Genomic DNA, 25224 nt, shown 5'->3' on the forward strand with positions numbered 1-25224 from the left:
ACCCAAGCCCAAACTTTGTTTAGATTCCTCACTAATACCCAAACCTGCATAGATTTTTGCTAATGAGCACTCTCTTTCTGTGTCCTGTCAGTTTCTCACAAATTTATTGTTTCTTTATACAAAAAGTATAAAAGGTGGCCCAGTTTGGTCACTTTTTGAGCCTCATGTTATGATCTGTGCATCAAATTGTGATTCTCCCATGTACACATATTATTAAATTATTTTTCCCTCATATTAGTCTAGTCTTGTGCCAGTGTTATTATTTTATAACTAGTCTCGCTAGAACAAGAGGGGCAGAATGGGAGGGAATTCTCACCCCATCCCCACAGTAATGTTTACTATTTGCCAGTGTTGCTCGAAAGCTTTACAGAAATTGGCTCATCGCATCCTCTTAACAGTCCACAAGATGACTACTATCATTGCTCCCACTTTACAGATAAAGGATTTAGCCGTGGTAGTGTCAGAGCCAGAATTCAGACCAATGTGGTGTAGCTCGAATCTAAGCTATGCTTCATCCTCATTTGGTGGTTGGGTGGGCTGACTGAGAACCATGAATTATAGATGAATGAAAGGTCCATTAATTGAATATTTTTTAAAAAGTTTATTCATGCTACTTTTATCTTGTATGAAAATGAATGACAACATCTGGGAAGACCGTATAACTCCTAAAGATAGTGGGAGATTAGACAGAGTAGAGATCCACATTACAAGAGCAGGCAATGCTAACTTAAATAGGAGAAGGAAGAGTACAGAGGTAACAGCATTGTTAGTGGTCCTCAGGCTTCACAACAGAAAGGCCCCTTCGTGTATTCACTGACCAATTGAAGTTTGCACCCAGGCCTTTCATGGTGAAATTTTCTCCTCGATTACTCAGAACCATGTCCTTATGAATCATGCCCCTCGACTTATATACAAAACTTCTTCAAGTGATCTCTTCTGTTTAGATTTTTTAAAGTGATTGTTCAGTGTCTATGTGACAAGGTGGAAATAGGCTCTTTAATGGTAGCTCTAGCCTGACATCTAGACTTACCTTTCCATTTCCTGACCCCATCCCACTCCACTGCATTTTACTAAAATGTTAAAATGGAATTATTGGTCATTTTTGGAATATATAATTTAATTCTCTTACATTTCTGGACTTTGTACAAAATGATCTCTTTGCTTGACTGGCATCCTTCTGCATTCTCTTTGTCTCTCTGCTTGGAGAGACCTTTTAAGATCGGCTTCATCAGTTTCAAAAAGGATCCCTAAATTCACGCTTCAGCTTCAATGGGGAAAAAAATCTAGATTGTGAAGAAATAAAGAAATAGGTCTGCATTTACATATGCCATCATCAGCAAACAGCACAGCTATAGAGCTGTGAAAATTGCAGACCTTTACAACACAGCCTTTGATTAATGACTTAATTAAAGGGGGATTAATATAACTGTTGGCAAGGAAGGATGCTAGTGAAAGGAGAAAATATTCTGGCAATCTACCCTTCTAGCAGTCATTGCAGGAAACATTGATAACAGGGTGGCAGAGTCCGTGACTTAAACACTTGGAGATCACCTAGAGGAAAAGCTGATATTTGTGAGCTATGCAAGAGAAAATTGAGAAGCAAAGAAATAAAATTTAAGTGACTACAACTGAGCCAATATATCATATAGTGTATTTTTTTATAAAGACCAATAGGAAGAAAAAAAATTGTCTCAAGTCTTAGTAACAAATATAGCTGACTTCTCTTCAATAACTGTTTTTTAACTTTATGTGCACTCTAAATCTTATAACTAATTCTACTTTCCTTTTTGATCTGACAGCTGGGATAGATTAGAGCTAAATTTGTGGCCTAAATAACTAATGTATAGAACCATGGGGCACATAAATCTGGGTGCTAATCTAAGCGCTATATTTACTCTTCCCTTATCTCTAGTTCCCTTGGTTTCATTCTTTCAACCTTATTTCACCACTTGTAGTCTATGCATCTTTGTAAGTCACCACAGGCCTTTTTGTTCTGAAATGGGATATAAATAAATAACAGACTGGAGATGACCAATAACAGCAGCTGGTTCTGTAAAGAACAATTGCACTTTGAAGGCTTGCCTATTTTAAGATGATATTATGCCTATTTCTGTTTCTACTTAAAAAGGCCCGAGGTAGGACTTGTAGATCAAAATTCATTTTGTAGTTATAGAAACTGAATTATCATCTATCTATCTATCTACCCAGCTATCCATCATCTACCTACTTATCTAGCTAGCTGTATTCAAGCTGGGTAAAATTTCACTTTTTCTTTTCATTGTACTATGAAAAATATTTTTATAGGGTTAGATAATTCAATACCTTTATAGGAAATGGCAAAGGTAAATAAACCTGCTGGGGAGTAGATAGTAAAGAGTATAAGAACATAGAGCCACAGATATTGACACTGCCAAATCCATTTTTGTCACTACGCTTATTTATGTAAATAATATTGTTGATATTAAGGAGAAAGCTTAAGCATTCCAAACTAACTTCGGTCTAGATTTTGATAAAAACCCACACTCTTTAACAATAAATTCAAAAGAACCATTGTTAATTCAGTAATTACCTTGCACGAAAGGTGTGTTTGGGGTAGGTATTTAGATTAAAATGGGACATGTTGTATAAGAGCTTTCTCAGAATTCTCTCACATTCATACCTGTGAAACAAACCACTGATGAGTCATGCTATCACCCAGGCATTAACACATTGCATGATGTTAACAATGATATTTTAAAAAAAAAATACATAGAAGTACAAATCAGAAGGGACAAACTCTATGGGTTTCTCTTATCTCTTTAAAAAACATATCTTTTCAAAACCATGGGAAGAGGAGAATAAATTTTCTAATAACAGAATATCTACCATGTGGAATAAGTCAATAAAATTTACAGTGGCATTTAACCAGTGGAATATTAGAATATGATTATATTTGTGAAGAAAAATGCAAAACTTTCTAATCTTTTATTCTCTAAGTAAAGCATTATAGGCATGTCAAATACCGTGTTTCCCTGAAAATAAGACCTAGTTGGACAATCAGCTCGAATGCGTCTTTTAGAGCAAAAATTGATATAAGACCCGGTATTATATTATAGTAAAATAAGACTGAATCTTATATTAATTTTTGCTCCAAAAGATGCATTAGAGCTGGCAGTCCGGCTAGGTCTTATTTTTGGGGAAACACGGTTAATGCAATATTTTTCTCTTGTTTATGCAAGGAAGCATGTGGATACTGAAAGATAGAGATAAATAAAATTCTGTTTACGGTTTGAAGAACAGAAGAGCAAAGGGCTGAGAATTCTCTCTGTATTCAAATTGGTTGTTTTAGAAAAAGTATTCTTCCCAATCCCAATTGTTTGAGATAAAAGACAATTGAAATTATTTTATCATCAACTGAAATATAAAGTTAAGTTAAGCTGTATGCAGCCAGGGAAATATGACTATATTTCATATAGCTAGATAAATGGACAAATGGAGGGATCAATAGATGATAGATGATTGATAGATAGATAGATAGATAGATAGATAGATAGATATGAGCACATAAATTATGAATCTGGAAACAGACTCAATCATGTTTAAAGGCATAATGCAACTTCATGTTCACTATGCATCTTGATATCTGTATGAAATCATTTAGTATTTCTGTGGTATAAGTAACATATTAAATATGAACACCTTAGTATTTACATGATTATAATATTTTTTTTAAATAAATGGATGGGTAGTATGTTAGGAAACACATTGTTCACTTTTCTTAAAATTTGGTTGTACATGACAGAAATGCATAAAAAGGAAAGGTAATTTTAAAATACCCTCCTGTTCTTCACATTGTTCAAATATAAGAGTTTGCAGAGAAAGCTCTCCTTTTATTATGAAATTGAAATACTTACCATATAAATGGGAAAAATAGTTACTGATTTTTATTCCCACCTGACAGAATGAAAAATCATTTTCTTTAAATTGAAATTTATTTTGAAACAATTGTAGTGAGTAACAATGCATTTTAACTTAAATTTTATAATTCATATTCTTTATACATTAACATAATATTTGTTAAGGAGAAACAGGTGTTTGGATAAAGAAATTGGAAAAGCAGTGAGTGTGTTGATAATTTTCCAAACTACAGACAATGTTCAAGTCTTGCGTTTATGTACTTAACTTATCATAAATTTAAAGTAGATTTCAGTACAAAAATCAATCTAAAAAGTAAAAGTTGTTATTATAAAGGTGAACAAATGCAAAAACGTGAGAGGAAACAATAAAACAAAGGAATCCATGTTATCATTTGAGAAGAGGGAAGAATTATCCATTAAAATAGAGGTCCTCAATATTATTTTGACCTTATCCCTCAGCCTTATCACTGTGTTATTGCAGGCACCAATGGGCATCTGCCCTGAGAATAGATTATTAGCACTTTCTGCCTGTTTAATTAATTAACTGAAGTGGTATATATCCCCCACTTATGGTATAAAGTGCAGAAAGTGAAGCAGAACAAGAGAAAAAACAAGGCTCATAAACTAAAAGAAAGAAAATGTCTTCCCTCAAGAAACAATATTCATTTTTTTCTGCCTCTGTGATACCTAAATGCAATGAACAATATTTTAATAGTCGCTACCCTATACCATTTGGAAGAACAACTGGATAAATAACATGTTTTAACATCCCTGTTAAAAATTCAGTCTAATAACACAAACGGCATATCACATATAAAATTCAAGGCAAAATTCCCCCCCCTCCAGATTAAAAAAGATGCTTTTGGCCAGCCTACAGTTACAATTCTATGACAACTCTCAGAGTCTGTAATTAATGAAAAAGTTAAGTCTAGACAGAGAATTTATAGTCTGTGATTTGACAGTCATTGAGTCACAAATTTTCCATATGTCATCTTGACTCTATTTTTTCTTTCTTTCTCCCTTTACCCCTCATGTCCGTGAGACCTTCTCTTGAAAACAACAGGTTTAACAATATTATAGTCATACAGTCACAGCCCATTCTTATTTAATCAGCCAAGATCTGCTGTTTCTTTTGATTGAACGATGGCTGTGATTAAGAACAAAAGACTGCTATTCCTATGTAGGAAAAATAACCACCAATTTCTTTATAAACATTTACATAGAAAGATCATTATATGAAGTATTCTTAAGTTTAAACTTGGATAACTCCCCTGGGTTCCTCAATTTTAATCCTGAGTCAGAGTTTTACAGAATAGTGAAAGTCTTATCAAAGTAACTATTCAACTGATCCAGATTTATGTAGTTGGCTGGTAATGTTTTTTCTGCCATGTATACTTTACCTCAAAATACACTGACCAAATTCTTGATTCGGTTTATTTGTATCACTAATATTTATATTTACACTATCTCCATTAACTTAGGGACAGATTAATTTTATGATTGTTTTTACTGAAATGATCAACTTGAAATTGCTAAAATATGTCTGCTGAGTAATTCATAATATTTTGCATATTTATTTGTAAAAATTGAACTTTAAAATACAGTGGCATCTCATATATCAGGGCATTAGTCTTCTGCCCAATTCCAATTTCTAGTACAGTCTTTAGATCCTAATAGTGACCCCCAAAAGCTCCTGAGAATTACAAAGCTTTGATTTTTGAATTCACATGCCTGATTTCTAACTTAGGTTTAATGGTTTTTCATTAGCAACAAGAAAAACAAACAAAGATACAAACTTTCTCACCAAGAGATTAGAAGTAAACTGGAAGATGAATTTTAGAGAGAGGCACAATGACGGAATTAATTAAATATCACATTTAACTGATGTGAAATTGGAGAAAAGAGAAAAAAATACATAAAGCTGTATGCAACAGAATGTCATGGGATACTAGTTGAGATAACTCTGGAACGTCAGAAAAATATTTAATTATATTTAGTGATTTCTGATTCAGCAATTAGGAAAATATAAAATGCTTAATCTAACTTCTATCCAAAATATTTTATCCTAAAAACAATTGCTTTGGTGCTTCAAGGAGTAGACCCTGGAGTTCAATGGTATACATAATTATTATTCAAATTTAATATGCACATAAACTACCTTGGGATCTTGTGAGAGCGTGGATTCTTGTTTAGTAGACCTGAGAATGTGGGCAAGATTCTATATTTCTAACAAGCTCCCAGTTAATGCTGATAGTCTTTTCTAGCAAGGTTTATATAGAATGAATTAATTTTCAGTAAGGTCAGATAAATGAGATGTTACTGTATTTGATCTCAAACACTTTTTGAAATCTGCAGTAAAATCATACTACTTGTAAGTTGTTAAGTTTATGTTACATACAATTCATTCCCTTTGAAAATAAGGAGATAGCATTGCAACAAACTATTTTTTAAAATATGAAGTGTGACAGTGAAATAAATAACAGTGCACTATTGAATCTTTCAACCATATAATAAGTATGCATGAGGGAATGTTATTGAAAAATAAACCTGGTCATACTGTGCAAAATTTGAGGTGAGTTGTAATTATATCATACTAGGTCATATTCAATAGAATTCTGAATTCTCTTCAATTGTTTCATCCTTTTTTACATCTGGAGAGTATAGTTTGCAACAAACAAGGCGAATTTGGGAGATTTTTTTTTTTAAGGACACATAGTTTTCATTTCTGTTAATGGAGAAATACTGTGCTTTGTTCAATGGTGGAAAAAATGCAAGATGCATTCTTTAATAACAAATACCCAGCAAACATTTTCTGATTCTATTCTTTATGCACATAAACATTATATATATTAAAATATTCTATAAATAAACTGGAGCTGGGAGAAGTGATATACTATAATACATTTGAAGCTATGGATTTATAGTCTTTATAGGTATTTCACATATTACATAAATTCTTGATCCTGCCAGATTTCTTTATACCTATAGCTTATAAAATATTCATGTCCAGCGACATTAATGTGAGACTTTTCTGGTCTTACTATATCTTTCTCACCAAAACTGTGATTCTGGGTGCATTATTGCCTTTTGACCCTTTCCTATCTCAGTAAAATTTTGCTGAGGGTGAGCTTTCTCTAATGCTCCAGATAATGCTTTAACTTCAAATAGCTAAACTAAATTACCTATCATGCTTGTTTGACATGGATAGAGTGTAGAGTGTGTGTACGCATGGTGGGTGGGACACCATCTAAAACTGTAAATGATATGTATAAAATATATGACTTTAAGTGTTCTTTAAAAGATCAACATATACATATGTAAAAACTTAAAAAAAAAGAAACACTTTGTATTCAACATAAAGGAAAATAGGCTCATGATTCAGAAGATTCCCACATTTACTATCACTTTGTAATTCTATCTTTCTTAAAAATCATGACACTATAGACAGTAATCGTAAAAACCCATTACTCTAAAATCTTCTAATATAATTTTCCCATTCTTTAATGAGAAGTAAAATTACATGTACCAGAAAAGTTCTGTGAAGCTAGAGACGAAGAAAAATTCATGTTAAAATCAACAAAATATAAATGAGTACTTAGTAAATTATTTCTGTTTATTAAAATGGAAAAAAAAAAAAAGATCTAACAAAATGGCTAAATGTTTACATATGGTATTTGGTGAATTGAGAATCTGTCCAAAAAGATTTTCTGGGAAGAACAATTAATTGATAACAAATGTGAGTGCAAATCTGTCTGTTTCTAAACTTTAAAGCATATAGTTCAAAGTTTTAGCTTGTGTGCATGACATAAATCCCTTACATTGTTTTCTCAGTGACAATAAAAAGCACAGTTTATTAAAAACTTAAGTAAAAATCAAAATAACTTTAAAAAAAAAAATGGTCACAGTTTTGTCATTGGTATATGGAGGTTGTTCCAGGGGCCCATCCAGAGCTCTTCTTCATCTGACTGCATGTGGTCACTATGGAATTCCAAAGGTTCCTTGATGCTCTTACAGTCAACCATGGACTCCTGTTCAACTGTGCTTTTCAGCCTGTTCCCCAGTGGCTTCACTGACATACTGTCAGTCCCCAATGGGCAAGGGGCAAACGTTACCAGAGTTGGTCTTGTGTTCATTTCCTCAGTAGAAAATGGCCCCTTCGATAATGTGTTCAGAGGGACATTCTCCTCATGTGTCACTGCCAACTTGTCTAGTTTCTTAAAGTGCCTCCCCAGTCGAACAGGGGATGTAACTTTTACATTATCAGTGAGGCAGGCGCGGTGGGTTCTCACCACAGAACCATTCTGTGCAATATATATATTGCCATTAACATTACCGTGGATATTAGGATTGTGAAGACGGTTTCTCTGACATTCAGGAGCACTGTCTTCTCCAGTTGAGCTAGTTTCATATTCACGATCAACAACTAATTTGATCATTCTTTTTCTTGCCCACTGTCAAAGTTAAAAAAAAAAAAAAAGTTAGTCATTATCAGAGGAATTAAAAGGGCAATGATTATAATGCCTGTAAGATTAAAAACCTTTGCTAGAAAGCCATCAAAAGTAAATGATTCAAAAGAGGGAGAAGGAAACACTTTATTAACATGAGTTTCTTTTGCAATAAGGCTTCATTGGTTTTAGAGCTAAACTTCTGAAGAAGGTGTTGCTGAGTTAGGAAGAAGACGTTTATTTCAGAAAGTACATTTATTCTTTTACCTCAAATTGCTGCTCTACATGAAAAAAAAATATATATATTATTTATATTTAAATAAGGATCTGATTCATTGTTTGACAGTTGCTATGTGATTCCGGAAAGTTGAATTGGAAAAGAATGCGGAACGATAGTATATTCTGTTCATACAATTGTTATACATCTATTCCCAATGTTTTAAAGTAATTTTTAAACACACATTATTCTAATTCTTAATTAATTCTTCATTGTTAGCCATATATTTTGTATAATTTAATGCATTTATTCCCTTGAAATATCCTGGTTTTCTGGGTAATTTCATTAAAATACATGCTAACTAAAAAGAAAATATCTTCCCACCTAGCATAATTTATTTAGGAACACACAAAACTGAACACTAATTACTGTAAACTTTCCTTTTGCAAGCAACTGGAATACAATGGACATTTTCACAAATTTATTTTTCTTTAACCAATCCACATTAGAAATGGTAGGGAGCAAAGATTAAATAATATGAGGTTACTCTCAAAATAGTATTACGTTTTCAGGTATGTGAATTACCAACACATTGCACTAAGCCATGCTTTTTTATTTTCAAACATATATATTCATATACATATATACACATATGCATATATGTATACATATATATACATACATACATATATATATATACATATATATAATGTATTATGTTTACTTACCCAGAAAAAAACTGTATAACTTTTACAATTTATTTTTATTTTCTAAACTCACTGTAACTCATAACCACAATGGAAATGAAATGGTAATACATTTAATCTTTTAATTTATATTATTTAACCTCTAATATTTGAAAATGCCAGCTACAAACTTAATTGAACATGTTCATGATCTTTTTGGTAATACCTTTGCCAGTTGAAATGTACATATATGCAAAAGTGACTTCTTAGAGACTTTTAGAGATCTCATTTGTTGCAGTCTGTCCTAAGGAGTTATTTTTTTAAAGGCGATATGAACATCACTATAAGTATTATATAATCCATTCCAATAGGCAGGGCATCCTTGTAATTCATAATGCCACACAGCATTAACAGAAATCCCACTAGATGATATTAAATATTGATTAACAGATTGCATGTCTTCAGATTTAGTGATTAGGAAAGATGAGACAGTTTTACCCTAATACACTCTAACATATACATCTATTTGAATAGCATATATATTCACTTTTCTGGCATGTCTCTAATCTCAAATCAGATCAAAATCATGATCAATTTCCGCCCCTTCAAGGGTCATTTTAGAGAACACACAGAAGGCACTGCACACAAGAGCATTCATCACTGCAAAACTCCCACCTACTGTCATCTCTTTTAAAGTGCTGTGTTGTAACCTTCAGATTCTGCTCCTGGAGGCTTTGTTTGGTTTGCATCCCTGCTTGTTTCTTGTTCTGGCACCTGAAAGCCCCACGGACCTCCAGACTGACTTTCGCTAGTACTGGTCGATTCTGATTCTTCCTCACTTTCCACACCTCTTTCCACAGAAGCTGATTCTATGCTGCCCTCCTCAGTGATTTCTTGAGCTTCAAGGTCTGTTGATTCTTCCATCGGGGCCAGCTCACTCTCCTCTCCTTCTGGGTGCTCTTCTTCCTCCTTCAGTTCTTCTGGTTCTTCGCGTGGCTCCTTCTTTTTAGCTTGGACTTCCTCTTCAACAACGGGCCTTCTTCTTGCAAGAAAAATGTTTTTCCTTGCCTTTTCTCCTTCTGATTCTGTGGATTCCGATTCTGATTCTGGGGTAGAACTTTCCACCTCCTCAGAAGGTGTCTCTGACTCAGACTCTTCTGTCGTCTCAGACTCACTGAACTCAGATTCGGTTTCAGTGTACTCAGTGTAGTCACTTGAGGATTCCTCCTCTGATTCCACAGTGCTTTCTGAAGCTTCCTCTGGTTCCAGAGTTAGTTTCAAATAGTCTTTATCTTCTTCCTCAAGGCGTCTCTGCCACTCTTCACCCTCAAGGTCAATGATGCCTCTTCTATCAGCTAGTCTTCTAACTTTCTTAAAAATCATTGGGAATATCCTGGCCCTCTTCCATGTTGTGTATGTAGGTTCAGCTTCTGGTGGCTTTTCAATAATGACAACTACTTCTTGCTCCTCACTAGGCTCTCTAACTTTCTTTGCCTTTTCCTGAAAATCATGAAAATGCAATTGAAGTGTCAGCTGGAGGATGGTTATGTTGTGACCTTGACCCACACAAGTTAAGCAGGAATGAATCTGTGAGGTAATAGCTTCATTCAAGTTATATAACTGGTTTCAAAAACAATCACGCAATTCTCTATTGTTTACCCCAATTTTATATCTACAGAAGATAACCAAGAAAAAGTGGCTTGTACTGTATAATACCAAATTCTAATGCTTTCTCTTTTTTATTTTCCTATTCAAAATTTATTTCCCATCTTATGTCAAAGGAGAAAAAAAAATTGTTACCTCTTTCCTGTCCCCTCCATAGACTTTAAATATTTTTTTATGTATTTCTTTTAACAAAATTTTAAATTATGAGGAAATTGTGATAGTTTATCTGAATAGCTTGTGAAATTTGACTATTTTCTTAATTTTGAATAGGGTAAAATTATAGTGACATTTATTTTTGTGTGTGTGTGTGGGATTTTTTTTTTTTTTGATAAATGTTCCAAGAACTATTTTAAGCACAATTAAGAATTTGATATAAATGACTCATGCTAATTTAAACAAAAATGATATTTCATTAAACATATTGGTGGTAATATTTTATTGTCCTCTGATAACTTTTCATTTATGGAGACTATACTTTTTATGACTTTTAGTATGATAGACAATTTAAAAGCAAAAGTAAACATTGTTTTGCAAAATACTTTCTCTATATGTTATTATAATATTATCTTTATGGGAAAAGTTAAACATTGGGGATTTTGAAAATATAATTGCATTATGGATTTATTCCAGGTGTTTAAACATTTTATAGAAGGACATAAATTAAACTTATATAAAAATTAATTTCCTTCTATACACCGGGCAATAAAATGGTCCGCATTATTAAATTTCTATGGAAAACATGTATTAAGTATATAGGATTTCTGATTTTTGCAATATTGTTTAGTGTGCTATTCAAATAGGGTTAAAATTATTCTTGGAACATTAACCTTATATAAGAAAATTATAGGAATTACCTCTTCCTCCTCAATTCCCTCCTCCTCTTCAGCAACCACCTCACCATATTCTTCAGCTGGTGGTAACAAGCGACGGCGACTTCCATATTGAGGCATTTCGTACCTGTAATAGAAACTTACAACTTTAAATATATACATATATTTATTTATTTATTTGTTTATTTTTGCATATGGTCAGTGTAGACTCTACCATGACTGCTCTCTGTGTTCTTCTTTTTCTTCGTCATTCAATCAACAGATATTTATATAGCATCTATTGGGCTCCTTATAAACTAGTTATAAAACCACAAGGTAAGTACTATAACCTGATGAGCAATGATTTTTGCCATAATGGTACCCTGGAATAACAATAAAGAGAGTCAAGTTATTTCAGATTTACGTTTTGGGGAGACTAGAATGAAGAGAAAGGCATATTGTTGCTTAATTAATTGAAGATTTTAGGGCACAAAATAGGTTCTTTCTAAAAGTATAATAGCTTATTGAGAACATAAAATCTCTATGTTTATAGTAAAGATCTACTTTAAACATGCTATGTACTGGTCTGTACATTTCTCTAATTCATTTATTGAAAGTAGTTATCTTTTGTGTATAGAAGTGAATTTTGAAATGCTTATTACTAAATTTTAAAGTATGAATTCTTCTCAGTTTCTCTTGGATAAAATCTTGAGGCTGACTGGTTAGATAAAAGGTTAAACATCTCATATGAAAAAAATAAAGGTGAATTAAGGAATTGAGCAAATATGTTTGACTTTTATTTCCCATTTGAATAATTTTGAATAATTTTTACTGCAGTCTTAGAGTTGTAGTCAATATCAATATAGAACATCAAAACAGAACTCAATATGGAAAAATGGTTAAAACTCTACTGAAATTAAAACTAGATATGTTACTCATTTTCAAAGATGAAACTGATGAAATGACATTTATAAAACAAATGCTAGCAATAATAATCATTTACTAACTCCTCATTATTCATACAATATTAAAATACTGGATTAAAAAAAAAATCTGAAGATGTACCCATGCTCATAACTGTAATAATCTTGTCCACATTCCTGGCCAGGGTCAATTCCAGACTCCATGGATAACTCCTATTGTTTAAAAAGAGAAATTGCATTTGAAAACAAATTCTTCTCACATTTCAGATCACAGTCAGATTCCAGACCTAGAATTCGATGACTCTCAAAATACTCCTGCCAAAATAATTTCAATTACAATTGTTAGTTATACATATTCAAATATTTCTTTTCTGGCTGTAACTATTTTAAACAAAATAAGGTTGTGGTATTAGAATAGAAGGGGTAAAAAAGGTAAATTTTCTTATAGTGGTAAATCTGTTAAAGATTACATTTGAGCATATTGCTTGTTCTTGGGTAAGTTTTAAAACTATCAATAGGCAGTGAATATTTCATTCTATTTTAACATATACTATTAACAGGTTTTATCCTTGAGGAAAATTATAGCATTATCTTTAGCATTGTTTCATCTTCCTTCTAATAGTTTTCTAGTTCCCAGAACACTTCCGTTTATCAAAATTTATTCCTAAGAATGATCTGATAATAAGCATTTATACATTAATAAAATTCCATTAATGTGAGATATTTCCCAAGAATGTTTACATTTTAAAACATATAGATAATTCTGCATTTAATTCTGCTTTTTTTTTTTTAAAGGGAATTTGTCAGAGCAGAGCCCTTCCAAGGCTTCCAGTTCTAAATTATAGACAACACTGATTTTTGTCAAACTCTACGCTTATAAAAAGATGTGTGTTTTTTCCCCCTGAGATATACATATGAAGCTAGTTTTAAGTAACTATTAAATTCAATGTCATTACATTTCCTTGTTAAATTCTTTTTTAATATTTATATAGGTTGAACTGAATTGTTAATTAATTTTTCAATAAAGAAAAAAGGAAGAAAAATCATAGCTATCAACAGGAAAATGGGTTGGTACTTATTTCTAAAATCATGTATTATTTATGAGAATTAATTCTGCTGATCCAAGTATAATAAACAGTCAGGGAAAAAATGTTCTCTGAGAGCACAAATATATCATTAGGAAAGTATGAAAATGCATAGCTTGTATGACCCTAAATTGTGCTTTGTTTGGCATAGATAATTTTTTAAAAAATTGAATTTGATGCCAACATTCTAATAAAAAAATACTATCAAAAATCTGGATTTGATTTCTCTTGAAAAATAAAAAGATGGCAACACTGGACTCATATTTTCACGTCATGAATTTAGTTAGATTGCTTACAGCAATCATGTTCTCTCCTGCTTAATACTATGCACTCAACTTCAATGTTCAACACCTATATTCATAGTTGCAATAGGATCTTCCATCTGCTCTTTTTATTTTTTTTACATCTAATTTTTTCCATTTACTTGCATTACTTCATTTAAGTTTGCAGTCCCTCTACTAATGTACTATCCCATGACTTTGCAATTTACAAAGTTTTTGTAAATCAACTGTAAGGGAATCTACTTTTGATGTTAAAACTACTTCAATTCACCCATCAGAATAGCTAAGATTACAAAGAAAGAAAAAGCTCATTGATATCATGTTCTGGCAGTGACACGGAGCATTGTAACTCTCATACACTTCTGGAAAGATTATAAATTAGAAAAACCCTTAGGGAAATGTTTGGCAATAATACCAAAGTCAAATATATGCATATACCGTTTCACAGAAATCCAATATAGTTCAGTTTATAAACCCAACGTAAACGTGTACAATTACATACCATGATACAGTATTCATAACAGGCCCAAACTGGAACCAATGCAAAAGTCCATAATGTAAACACATTACAACATCACACAACAACAGAAATGAATCTCCCAAAGAGAAAATGATGAGCAAAAGAAGTCAGGTACAAATGAAAAATATTATTTTATTTTTAGAAACTTCAATATGCGTTAGAAGCCAGGTGAAAAACTTTCAATTAGCAATTAACCTCAGATAAACCTCATTGGCTATAATACTGCCACTACACAATGAATGCCTACATTTAGAAAAAAGAAAATACTGCCATTTATGACAACATGGATGTAATTAATATTGAAGGCATTATGCTAAGTGAAATAAGTCAGACAGAGACAGATATTTCATGGTATCACTTATATATGGAATCTAAACAAAAATTTAAACAAAAAGTCAAGAAACAGAGAGTAGAAAAGTGATTGTTAATGGCTGGGGTTGTGGAGAATAGGGAGAGGTTGGTAAAAGGTTAAAAACTGGTTGCAAGATAAATACGATTTGAGGTTCTAATGTAAAATATGATGACTATATTTGATAACATTGTATTGTATAATTGATATTAGCTAAGAGAATAGAACTAAAATATTCTCACACATAATAAAAGGCAAATTTGTGAGGTGATAGACGTGTTAATTAACTAGATGAGGGGACTCTGCACTATGTACAGATGTATCACATCACCATAATTTACACACAAAATATCTTACAGTTTTCTTTGTCAATTATACCTCATTAAAGCTGAAATTCAATGTGTGTGTGTGTGTGTGTGTGTGTGTGTGTGTATACATCATTAAAATATTTATCTTAAAAATAAAGAAGCCAGGTGAGTGGTTAGGGAAACGAGAAATTATATATGAGTATTGACACGGATGACACTTCTGTAGAGCTAGCAGGGCATGTGCATTCTGTAAATATTATCTAGCTATACAATATGATTTGTACACTTTTATGCTGTGGTTTTATTTCAACAAAAAATGTTCACTATAGGAAGGGGGTGGGAGGGTAGGAAATGAGGTCGGGAAAGACCGATAAGAAATGAGAATGAAGTTAAAGTCTAAATTTAAGTTATTCAAACTGAATACATACATTCTATACAAATTGGTAGGCTTAGGCTTTTGTGGCATCTAAAACCCAACATAATTTGACTGATGTAAATGAAGCAAAGAGGTCTCAGAACTAATACTTTTAAACTGCTTAGCCAATACATGTTTAATATCATACATATGGAGACTGAGAAAAGACCATCAAATGATTTTAAAGTTGAAACCCAAATGCCCATCAATGGAAGAATGAATACAGAAACTGGAGCATATACAAACAATGGAATACTATGTAATCTTAAAAAAGAAGGCATTCCTACCATATTCAACAACATGGATTAACCTTGGGGATATTATGTTACATGAAAAAAGCCAGTAATAGAAGGGTAGGGGCAGTATGATTCCACGGATACGAAATATCTAAATAGTCAAACTCTAAATAGAAGCAGATAGTGGAATGATAGTTACCACATGGTGGAGAGAGGAGGAAATGGGAGTTTCTGTTCAACAGGTATAAAGTTTCAATTAGGCAAGATGAACAAGTTCTGGAGATCTGCTGTACAATACCGTGCTTACAGCTAACAGAAACATTGTGTTATACACTTAAAATTTGTTAAGAGGGAAGACCTCAAGTTAGGTGTCCTTACAGCAGTTAAAAATGGTTTTGAAGTTGAGTTTTAATAACTTTTAGCAATGGTAGGAAATAAATATTTATGGAAAGAATGCAACTGAGTGGATTTCAGATTTTAAAAGTTAGAATAAAATAATTTTCTTTACAGATAATTTTCTTGCTTTTCCTGAAGGGAAAATAAAACTCAGCTCTCGCTAGCTACAATATATATCTGTCATCCGATGACTTTAAAAAAATAAAACCAATAAAAGGACAGAAGCAACCAGTCACTGTGTACTCTGAGTTAGAAAGGAGAGATAGACACTAGTAGAAATAAATGATCTGAAGGGTCCCTCTTGGATTCTTATGCAACCCATTACTGAAGAATGGACCATCAGCTCTTCAGAAAAAAACAAACAAGCAAACAGGCAAAAATGCAGGAAGAAAGGAACTGGTGACCATTAACATTCTTGATTCGGCTTGAATAGACAGTGAAACATTCCACACAAGAGACCCTGTTGCCTGTAGTGCTAGATAGGTGAGTCCTGAGTTTGGAAAATCATGCTAAGTTGCATGCTAAAAAGTGATTTTGTAGGCAGATAAAACACAAAAGTATTTTTAAAATTCATTTTTTGCTGAGACGAGAATTTCACACAGAGAAGACAGAGTATTAACTTAGTATCTTATTAACCAAAAAAGAAATATTTACACTGATGTGAACAAAAAGAACAACTACCATTTACTGAATTTCTTCCTACTATGTTCCAGTAGCTGAGCTGGGAGCTTATATGTTCAATATTATTGCTAACATTTTATAAAAGATGAAATTGATGCCCAGAAAAGTGCATATCTCGACTGACATGTTGCATCCAGTAATTGGCATTTGGATTTTAGCTCTGAGTTATCTAATTCAGTAGTCTATGGAGATATCTCATGGAAATTTTTGTGAAAAATGTATAAAAGTGTAATATTCCTTGCCAGTCAACCTCCAAATTTTGGGAAGAAAGTTTTAACCATAAAATGCTTCTTTTTAGATAAGTGAAGATTCTTTTGTTAAGAAAATGAAATAATGTTTTTAAGCGGAGCTTATAAAATACTAAATTTGCCAAAGGAGATATTTTTACATAACATTATTTTAAAAAAATTGCAGTATTAAACATAACACGTATAAATGATATGAATTTATTATATAGCTGTGGTTGTCTTTTTCTCATTAAAGAAGAAAATGTCATAGGCATTTTGAAATAGACATGTGGCCAAAGGCACTATTTTGAATTACATGAAATAATTTAAAGAGTGTTAATCATAACCCAATTTCTACCCTTTGTTATTCAGGACAGATGTCAGCATTTTCTTTTCTTTCGTTTTTTTTTTTAGCATTCTTTTTCAACCTTTGCAAACTAATCAAAATCTTATCTCAGGAATAGTTCTGATTCATTTAGATAAAAGACTGATCAAGTGTATACATTACTTCCCTGAATGATAGCTTGCTTTTAATAGGACCAAAGTTTTTATCTGTCTAATTCTCAGAGGATGAAGCCAAAAAATCGGAATTTCAGCCACCAGTAAGAAGTGGTAAGGTGATTTGTTCATTTGGTTATTTATTTTATTTTAAAACAACCTTTCTCTCTCGCCAAATTATGCCAGGAGGGCAGCTACCCACTCTGCCTACATATAAGATGGACATTACAGTCACATAAAGTACAGTGAAAACCCAGTGAGGTTGAAAAGAGAAAGAAAATTGATACCTCTGGTTTAAGGAGAGAAGGCCTCAGCAGTTGTTCTTGCTGCCAAAAGAAATTAAAATAGAAAAAAGAAAAAAAAAAAGATTTAGAAAGTAATTCAGAGGGAAAAGGTAGATTATGATTGAAAAGAGAGAAAAAAAGGTTACAGTTTAAAACTGGTTACCTTGGGATTATCTGCCATTATTCATGTGATAGCTACCGATAGCATTAAATAAATATTTTGACTATTTATGTTGGAACATAAATTTATAAAGAATTAATTTATTTTAATTTCATCATTGTTTTAATTAACATCAAGGTTAACCTTAATAAATGAAAATCTATAAAGAATGTTCTTGGTTTGAGCTTCATATTACAGAGTCATTATGCTTCTATAAGCACTTTAAGTATCATAAAATTCTTCATAGCAATTTCAACCTTGTTTTAAATTGCCCCTCTTTTTTTCTCCCTAATCACATTAGATGCAATCAGGTTCACTAGGAAGAAGGGTAGTGTACACAAAATAATGATATAGAATGATAAATATACTTGTCATCATATTTAAAACATGCTTCCCATTTTTTTATTTTTACCAAAATGTGGATTGCCTGTACTCAAACATTAAGCATGTTTTCAGAAATTCTTTTGTGATTAAAGAAATTGTCCTTCTTCAGATTTTGCAAGAATCACTTCCTGTAGCTCCCCCACTTCACCCACACTTATTTAAAGGAAACATGGTCACTACTGGTCTGTTTCATGATGATTTATACTTTAGTCAGATGAAAAGAAGATTCATAATTCAAATTTTGGGTTATCAACTCTTTGGGGGGAAATAGTTACACAACAGGAATCTGAAAGTAAGCAGTAGGAAAGTGGGCAGAGCAGTTCTGAGGGATACTTCCACCAATGAACCAACTGTTAAAAATGGTCAATAGAAACTGTTTGAATGAACAGATAGACTTTCCATGATACATTCATTAGTGAGTAAGTTTACTTAAGGTATTCATTTAAAAGAGTGGGAAGTTTAAGTTAGAAATATTCTGATTCATTCTGTTCGCTATTATAATTATCCCTGAAAGCCAGTTTTGCTTAAAGGCATTCATCTTAATTTTCAAATATATCTAAACTATTAGCAAATCAGATCACATTCTTATCTCAGTCTCTTGACTGAAAAGCTTTGTGCTAATCCATACATACTAGGTTCTCAGTGACTTCACTGATAGCACCATTTACAGTCTGGCTAGTCAAATACTCTTGGCCACAATGCCCAGTATCTTCTCTGTAGACTGGGAGTCAAATTAACACAATAGGAAAGCCAGTCATTAAAAAAAAACAAAAACAAAAACAAAAAAACACGCTTGAAGATCTCAAGCTCTAATGTGTTAGGACGGAGTATTGCACTGGTAAAAAAACAAATAAAAGTAATCCTACAGTTTCTAAATTAGGTTCATAGGCTTAGAAAAATAAATTTAGGGGAATCTCACAATACTAAGCAATAGTAATTCAGGGAAAAAAAATACATTTATCCTTGAATAGGCGAGCAGTTGGTCTTTCTTCACCCATTAATAGACTTAAAATACCCAAACAAAAAAGCAGCGATATAAAATAAATAGTATAGCATACTTATACGTTTTGTTAAAATAAAAGAAAGTACCCTACTTTTGAAAAAAATAAATATAAATCAGTCCTTGGTATAACATAACACCATAAAGCCCTTACCTCTGATGCATAACCTCTCCTGCAAGGCAGAAATGAAGAAATCGGTATTAAACATCTTGGGTTTTTAGGTTAAATAAAAGTTTTGGTGAGGGTGTTTAAAAAAATCTGAAAAAAACTGAGAAAGTAATTTTTGCTAAAAATTGTCTCAGTGAGAAATATATTTTGTGGCAGTATAAAGACAGGAGGATCAAGGTTTCATGCCCGCATTATTAAAAACAATTATCACCCCAACCCTCATTCCATATGAACACCAAAACATACACAATCTATTTTATCATAGTGGTGTACAGTAACAAACTTTGTTTTGATCAATTGGAATAAAAACTATCCTCTATCATCTCTTCAAGATGTCTTAATACATACAAGATACTCATTTAGGGAAAAATGTGTTTTATACATGAAAAACATATTAGTTCAGAATCCATGACTAGAATATGTTCTTCCAAATGTTTGTAAATTATTTCATTTGTGTCAATTTATTCTAAAAATAGTGAATGTAAAATATTACTAGCTTTTAAGATTTAATTAGATATGAAGTGTCTTTGACATTATTAAACATGAAATGAAAACGTTTTTAAAGATATAATAGTCAAACTTTCATTATTACCTAAAACTTTATGAAGTTCGTGGAACACAAGTTGGTGAAACATTTGATCGTACTTGAGAGGGAAAAAAGTATAGCGTTTTTTCAATGTTGAATGTCACTAATTATGAATATTTTTATTTATTATTTATTAAAAATTGTCCTAAAGTATTAAACTGGTGCTGCTGACCATGCTATATGGAATTAATAAGCAACTTCCATGAAGGTTTGTTATGAAGCTATGTACATAACTTTCTAAAGTCCAACAACAAAAAATCTCTGTAGAAAATTTATTTAAATAATTACAAGGCCTTCACAAGATAAATCTACTTATCTGAAAACAGCTTTAGTGGTTAAGGCACTGCTGATTGAAATGGTTGGTGATATTGGTAATACAATAATCCCTACTTAATCCTATCAGCAATTTATTATTTGTAATAGTTCTGCAATAAGATTTCCAGAATGCTTATATGGTTCTACCAATAGTTATGGTTATGATAACTATTGGTATGGTAATGGTAATGATAATACTCCTAGAGCATTAGAAATTTAGATAATTTCAACTTTTACAGTTTGTATCTTTCAGAGATACAGAAAGTAGAGAAAACTCGTATTTAGATTTTAATAATGACAAATGCGTCACATACATAATATAGAATGTCCAACTAAAATTAGATTTTATCTTCTAAGATATTTAAACTGCCTCTTTTCTTTAGCAATATTTTCCATAAATGTGGGAAATAAGATATCAATAGATGAACACTTCTATTAATGTTTTTGTTGCTTTTATGTGGTTATTTTTATTGTTTGTCTTAGCTCAAGGGCAAAAAGTTACTTAGAAGAGGTACACACCAGAAACAATATGTGTAATGATCTGTGTACTTCCAAGAAACATGTCACTCTGTTAATTCCTACAAAACCAGTCATATAATAATAATATATGTGCTGAGTAGTTTATATCCAATATGTATTAATTGTTTCATTTTTTACCATTTGTATGTATTATAGCTTACTTTTTAAAATAAGGAAAATATATGGTAACCTGCTTGTGTCTTTTAATAAGGTATCTAATAATTCTTTATGCATTAATTAGAGCATGATAAATGCAGAAGAAAAACAGGTGCTCTTTTTCCATAGGGTGCTTGTGGAAGCTTAGGAGTTGAGGAGAGAAAATATATTTTGGCTTGTGTACTCAAAGAATATTAGAATAGTAAGTCTCATGTAGAAGATTTTCTAGCAACATTTATGATGAAGCTGGGGATCTCATAATGTGTCAGTAAAAGACTAGATTAAATATAAAACATGTGTATGGATGCTTCATTTGAAAAGTAAAATACTAATAAAATTTTTAGATCATATAAATATCATGAAAATGTTATAGAAAAAGACAACATAACATTTTAGTAAGGCTAGAGTCACCTAGATAAAACTTATTTAGATTTCTGATAATATTTCTTTGGTCATTATTTAGAGATCTAATTAAGGAATTATAAGGGATTATGAAGGCAATTCTTTCCCACTTCCCAGGTAGCTTAAAACACACACACACTCACATTGAAGGCTTACACAATTGTGAATAATACCTTGTCAGAGTCCGCCAAATAGCACAAGTTCTCATGCATATGACCAGCTGCCAACAAAAACTCCAACTGAAGTTTTTCAGTAAAAGAGAGAAAAAAATCATATTCAAGAACCCCAAGAAAGAAATTATTCTTGATTTGGATGAAAAGAATCTGAAGCAGAAGAACTAATGAAAATCATTAGATTTACAAATTGTTTTTTATATGATTTTGTTAATTAGGGATGCCAGACCAAATTCTTAAAGAAACGTAGCATAATATAAGAGCTGAACAAAATCTTTGAAATGATGCATTGTTGGTCCCTGAACATATAATATATAGTTGCAATGGTAATTATCAAGGAAGATTTTCGCTTATCTTTTGGAATTGTGCTTTTCTCTGTGCAGATTTACATCTTCTAAATTATTAAAATTGCACAGTAAAACAAATGATTATGTTTGTATTTAAAGTAAAGATTTCCAGGAAACAAAATTTATTCCATGTATTAGATAGGAAAAACAAAGTAATTACTTGATGGTCAAGTGTAGATTTCATTAATAAGATAGGAAGATAGTACTTAGCTTAGCTGGTGCCTTTAAGAATTTAACAAGTTGAGTTCTAAGATACGAGAACTACTACAACTACAGAAATATTTCCCTAAAATATAAATTAATGTTTTTCTGTCTAAAACAGAGTAAAGGCCTATATAAAACTCGTGATAGTTTAGATATATTTCTTCTTAATTCCTATTTCAATTTTTTTTATGTTTTTCCCCCCTATACACTATAATCTAAATTTGGATGTATTATTCTGTAGTAATTAAAAGTAATTGGGAATGAAGCTAAAATGCCCTTTTCTATAATTTTAATACATAAGCACATTTTATATTACTAATAAATTAATGAAAAATATTTGTAATTTTAAACAATGAAATAGTAACTAAATTCATACTAGATAAACCTTTGTAGACATTTATTTAACCTTCTTTTGATGAAACTGATTGGAATTTATTGAACATGATAAAAATATTTTCTTCAAAATAATCTTATGATAAAATTATAATTAATGAGATGATGTAATAATGTGGACAAATAAAATTAAAGAGCACTTTAAACATCTGTAGGAACAATCAAATGTCTTACAAAAGTCAATGACTCAAGTTTATTTTCATTATAAAGAAGGAAAAAGAAAGCTCAATGAGAAATCAATAGATAAGACAGCAACTGAGAAAAAGTAAAAGGTTTATCAAATGTATAAGCACACTAGTAAGATGAAAGCAAGCCAGAACAAAAGATGTTCTTATAAGAAAATAGATAACTACATCTTCTAGAACCTGGAATTTATTTTGTAATACCATAATTCTGCCATCTCCTACATTTCAGGATAAATAACATTTTAATTGGTAATATGTCTTCTTACCAAATACATAGTCTTCAAGGAAATAACAACCTATGATATTTTATAGCCCTTTTTTCCTGGAGCACTCATATAAAACTATGATGAAAAAGTAAAAGTTATTTCATTAACATGATCAACAAGCCATTGGTTTAAGTTGTACATCTAACTTTTATGCCCATATATTCCCATTAAAAAATAGATTGAAATTACTTACTTTTTAAATCAATGTAGACAAATAACTACTTCGTAGTTAAGCAAATTAAGATAAATCTATATGAGTTAGTAATGATGAGGTTAATAATATTTTAAATTAAAAATGAGGGAAAACAGTATCGCATTGATTTTAAGGTAAAATAACAGAATCTTCTTTAAGGTTCAAGTTTGGCTCCACTTGAAGATTACGGCCAACAAAAGAGTTGTCCAGTTAAAATAGGAAAAGCAACATTACAGTGAAGTAGATTGACTGTGAGATTGTTTTTCAATTCCCTCGACAATATTGTGCAGATACTCCTGATTTTGTTCAGATGTCATTTCCATATTTGTTATCTCTGAAGGGCAACTAGTCTGAAGTTTTGGGTTGTGTGTTAGTGGATAGTTTTTTTCTATTTGACTGTACATGTTAGCTACTGACTTTTCAAGTTCTGCTAAGTTTTTCACATGTTTGAGGATTCCTTTTGGCTCTCTTTGAGGATCTGCATGACATACTGTTGTTGGTGTTGATCGCTGTATCACAGAAGACTTCATTTCCTTCGGTGGTGTCACACTGACTGTGTGATTAACAGCTGGTATACAAACACACATGGTGGATGGAACTGATATTGAAGGAGGTGCTGGAGAAGGAAGAGGAGGGAGTGTTGGAGGAAGACAGGGAAGTGAAGAAAGAAGAGGTGGAAGAGGAGAAGTAGAGGGAGGAGAAGAGGGAACAGAAAGTGGAAGCAGAGGAAAAGGAAGAGGAGGAGGACGACAAGGAGGAGGACAGGAAAGAGCAAAAGGAGTAAGGACCTGAGGAGGAGTAGGAGGAGGAGGAGGAGGAGGAGGAGGAGGAGGAGGAGGAGGAGGAGGAGGAGAAAGAGGAGAGATGTTTGGTGAATGGAGATTTTCGAAAATGTTCCTTTTGGTTTCAACAGTCAACGTACAAGTGGGTGTCTCTCTCCTTAAAAGTGGAGAATTTAAAATGCAAGGCATTGAAGGAGAAAGTTCCAAGGAACAGTCAGCAGGAGAAACGATAACATTAGGTTCTGATTTGAGTTCCACCGTTCTTGAAACAGTTGGCAAAACAGAGAGTGAGGAATGAGACCAAGGAGAGGAAAATGAAGAGTCTGAAGACAGAGATTTCAACTGTTCCGTTCCTTGTATAATCGGTGATTCACCTGGCCTTATTTCCTCTTTCTCTCTTAAACTTGTATCTTTAGATGTAAGCAAGAAACCCCTGCTACCTCTTGTGTTTCGATAGGTTCCAGGGATTTCATTTTCAGCTTTCTGCCTATTGTTTCGCCATTGCTCCAGTTCTATGGTTTCTGGTCTATTGGGAAGTTCCCATATTGGTCTCCTAGGTAAGCAGATTGCCTGATTCCACATCTTCTGAATGCTTTCTCTTGGGCCCCTCAGAAGGTCATTCTTGGCTTGAGTGTTGGGTAAAAATGACCCTACAGAATTTGTTCTCAGTGAAAAGTCCAATTTCATTGATCTTTGATCTATATTTTCCTTATAAAGGGCACTATGGGTACATAAGGCATCTTCATCAGATACCAGTGTGAATTTCCTTGCAGACTCGGGCTGGTTGTTCTTAAGGGATCCATCTATATAAGCCTGCTTGTGAGCCTCAGTAGGGTTGGAAGAAAAGGGCATCACAACGTGCTGATGTTTCCTGTCTTCTGGAACTGACTTATTTCCCCTGCTTTGTTGGAAATGGTAGAGAAGGAAAAGACTTGAAAGAAAAGAAGATAATGAAATGTAAGGAGACAGGTCGTGACATAGCTTTCTTGAGAAAGATGTTTTTTTTATGGTACTCATTACTACTTCAAAATATAAAATGCCCAACAACACTAATCTACTGAAGCAAAAC

At 32.3% G+C, this 25224-nt stretch overlaps 1 protein-coding gene across 1 annotated transcript in view; it reads right to left on the minus strand.

The window, feature by feature from the left end:
- Nucleotides 1-4063: 4063 nt before the first annotated feature.
- Nucleotides 4064-25224, minus strand: part of PCDH15 (protocadherin related 15) — an 822425-nt gene continuing 801264 nt past the window's right edge. Inside the window, exons 33-38 of the mRNA XM_081075408.1 lie at nucleotides 21786-21851; nucleotides 19620-19638; nucleotides 17925-17963; nucleotides 12784-12854; nucleotides 11764-11866; nucleotides 4064-8347 (exon numbers count right to left, since the gene is read on the minus strand). Of these exons, the coding sequence (XP_080931534.1) occupies nucleotides 7796-8347; nucleotides 11764-11866; nucleotides 12784-12854; nucleotides 17925-17963; nucleotides 19620-19638; nucleotides 21786-21851 (850 nt within the window). The 3' untranslated portion in view covers nucleotides 4064-7795. The remainder of the gene's footprint in view (nucleotides 8348-11763; nucleotides 11867-12783; nucleotides 12855-17924; nucleotides 17964-19619; nucleotides 19639-21785; nucleotides 21852-25224) is intronic.

The sequence above is a fragment of the Rhinolophus hipposideros genome, assembly GCF_964194185.1.
Source record: "Rhinolophus hipposideros genome assembly, chromosome: 15".
In the NCBI taxonomy this organism is placed as follows: Eukaryota; Metazoa; Chordata; class Mammalia; order Chiroptera; family Rhinolophidae; genus Rhinolophus; species Rhinolophus hipposideros.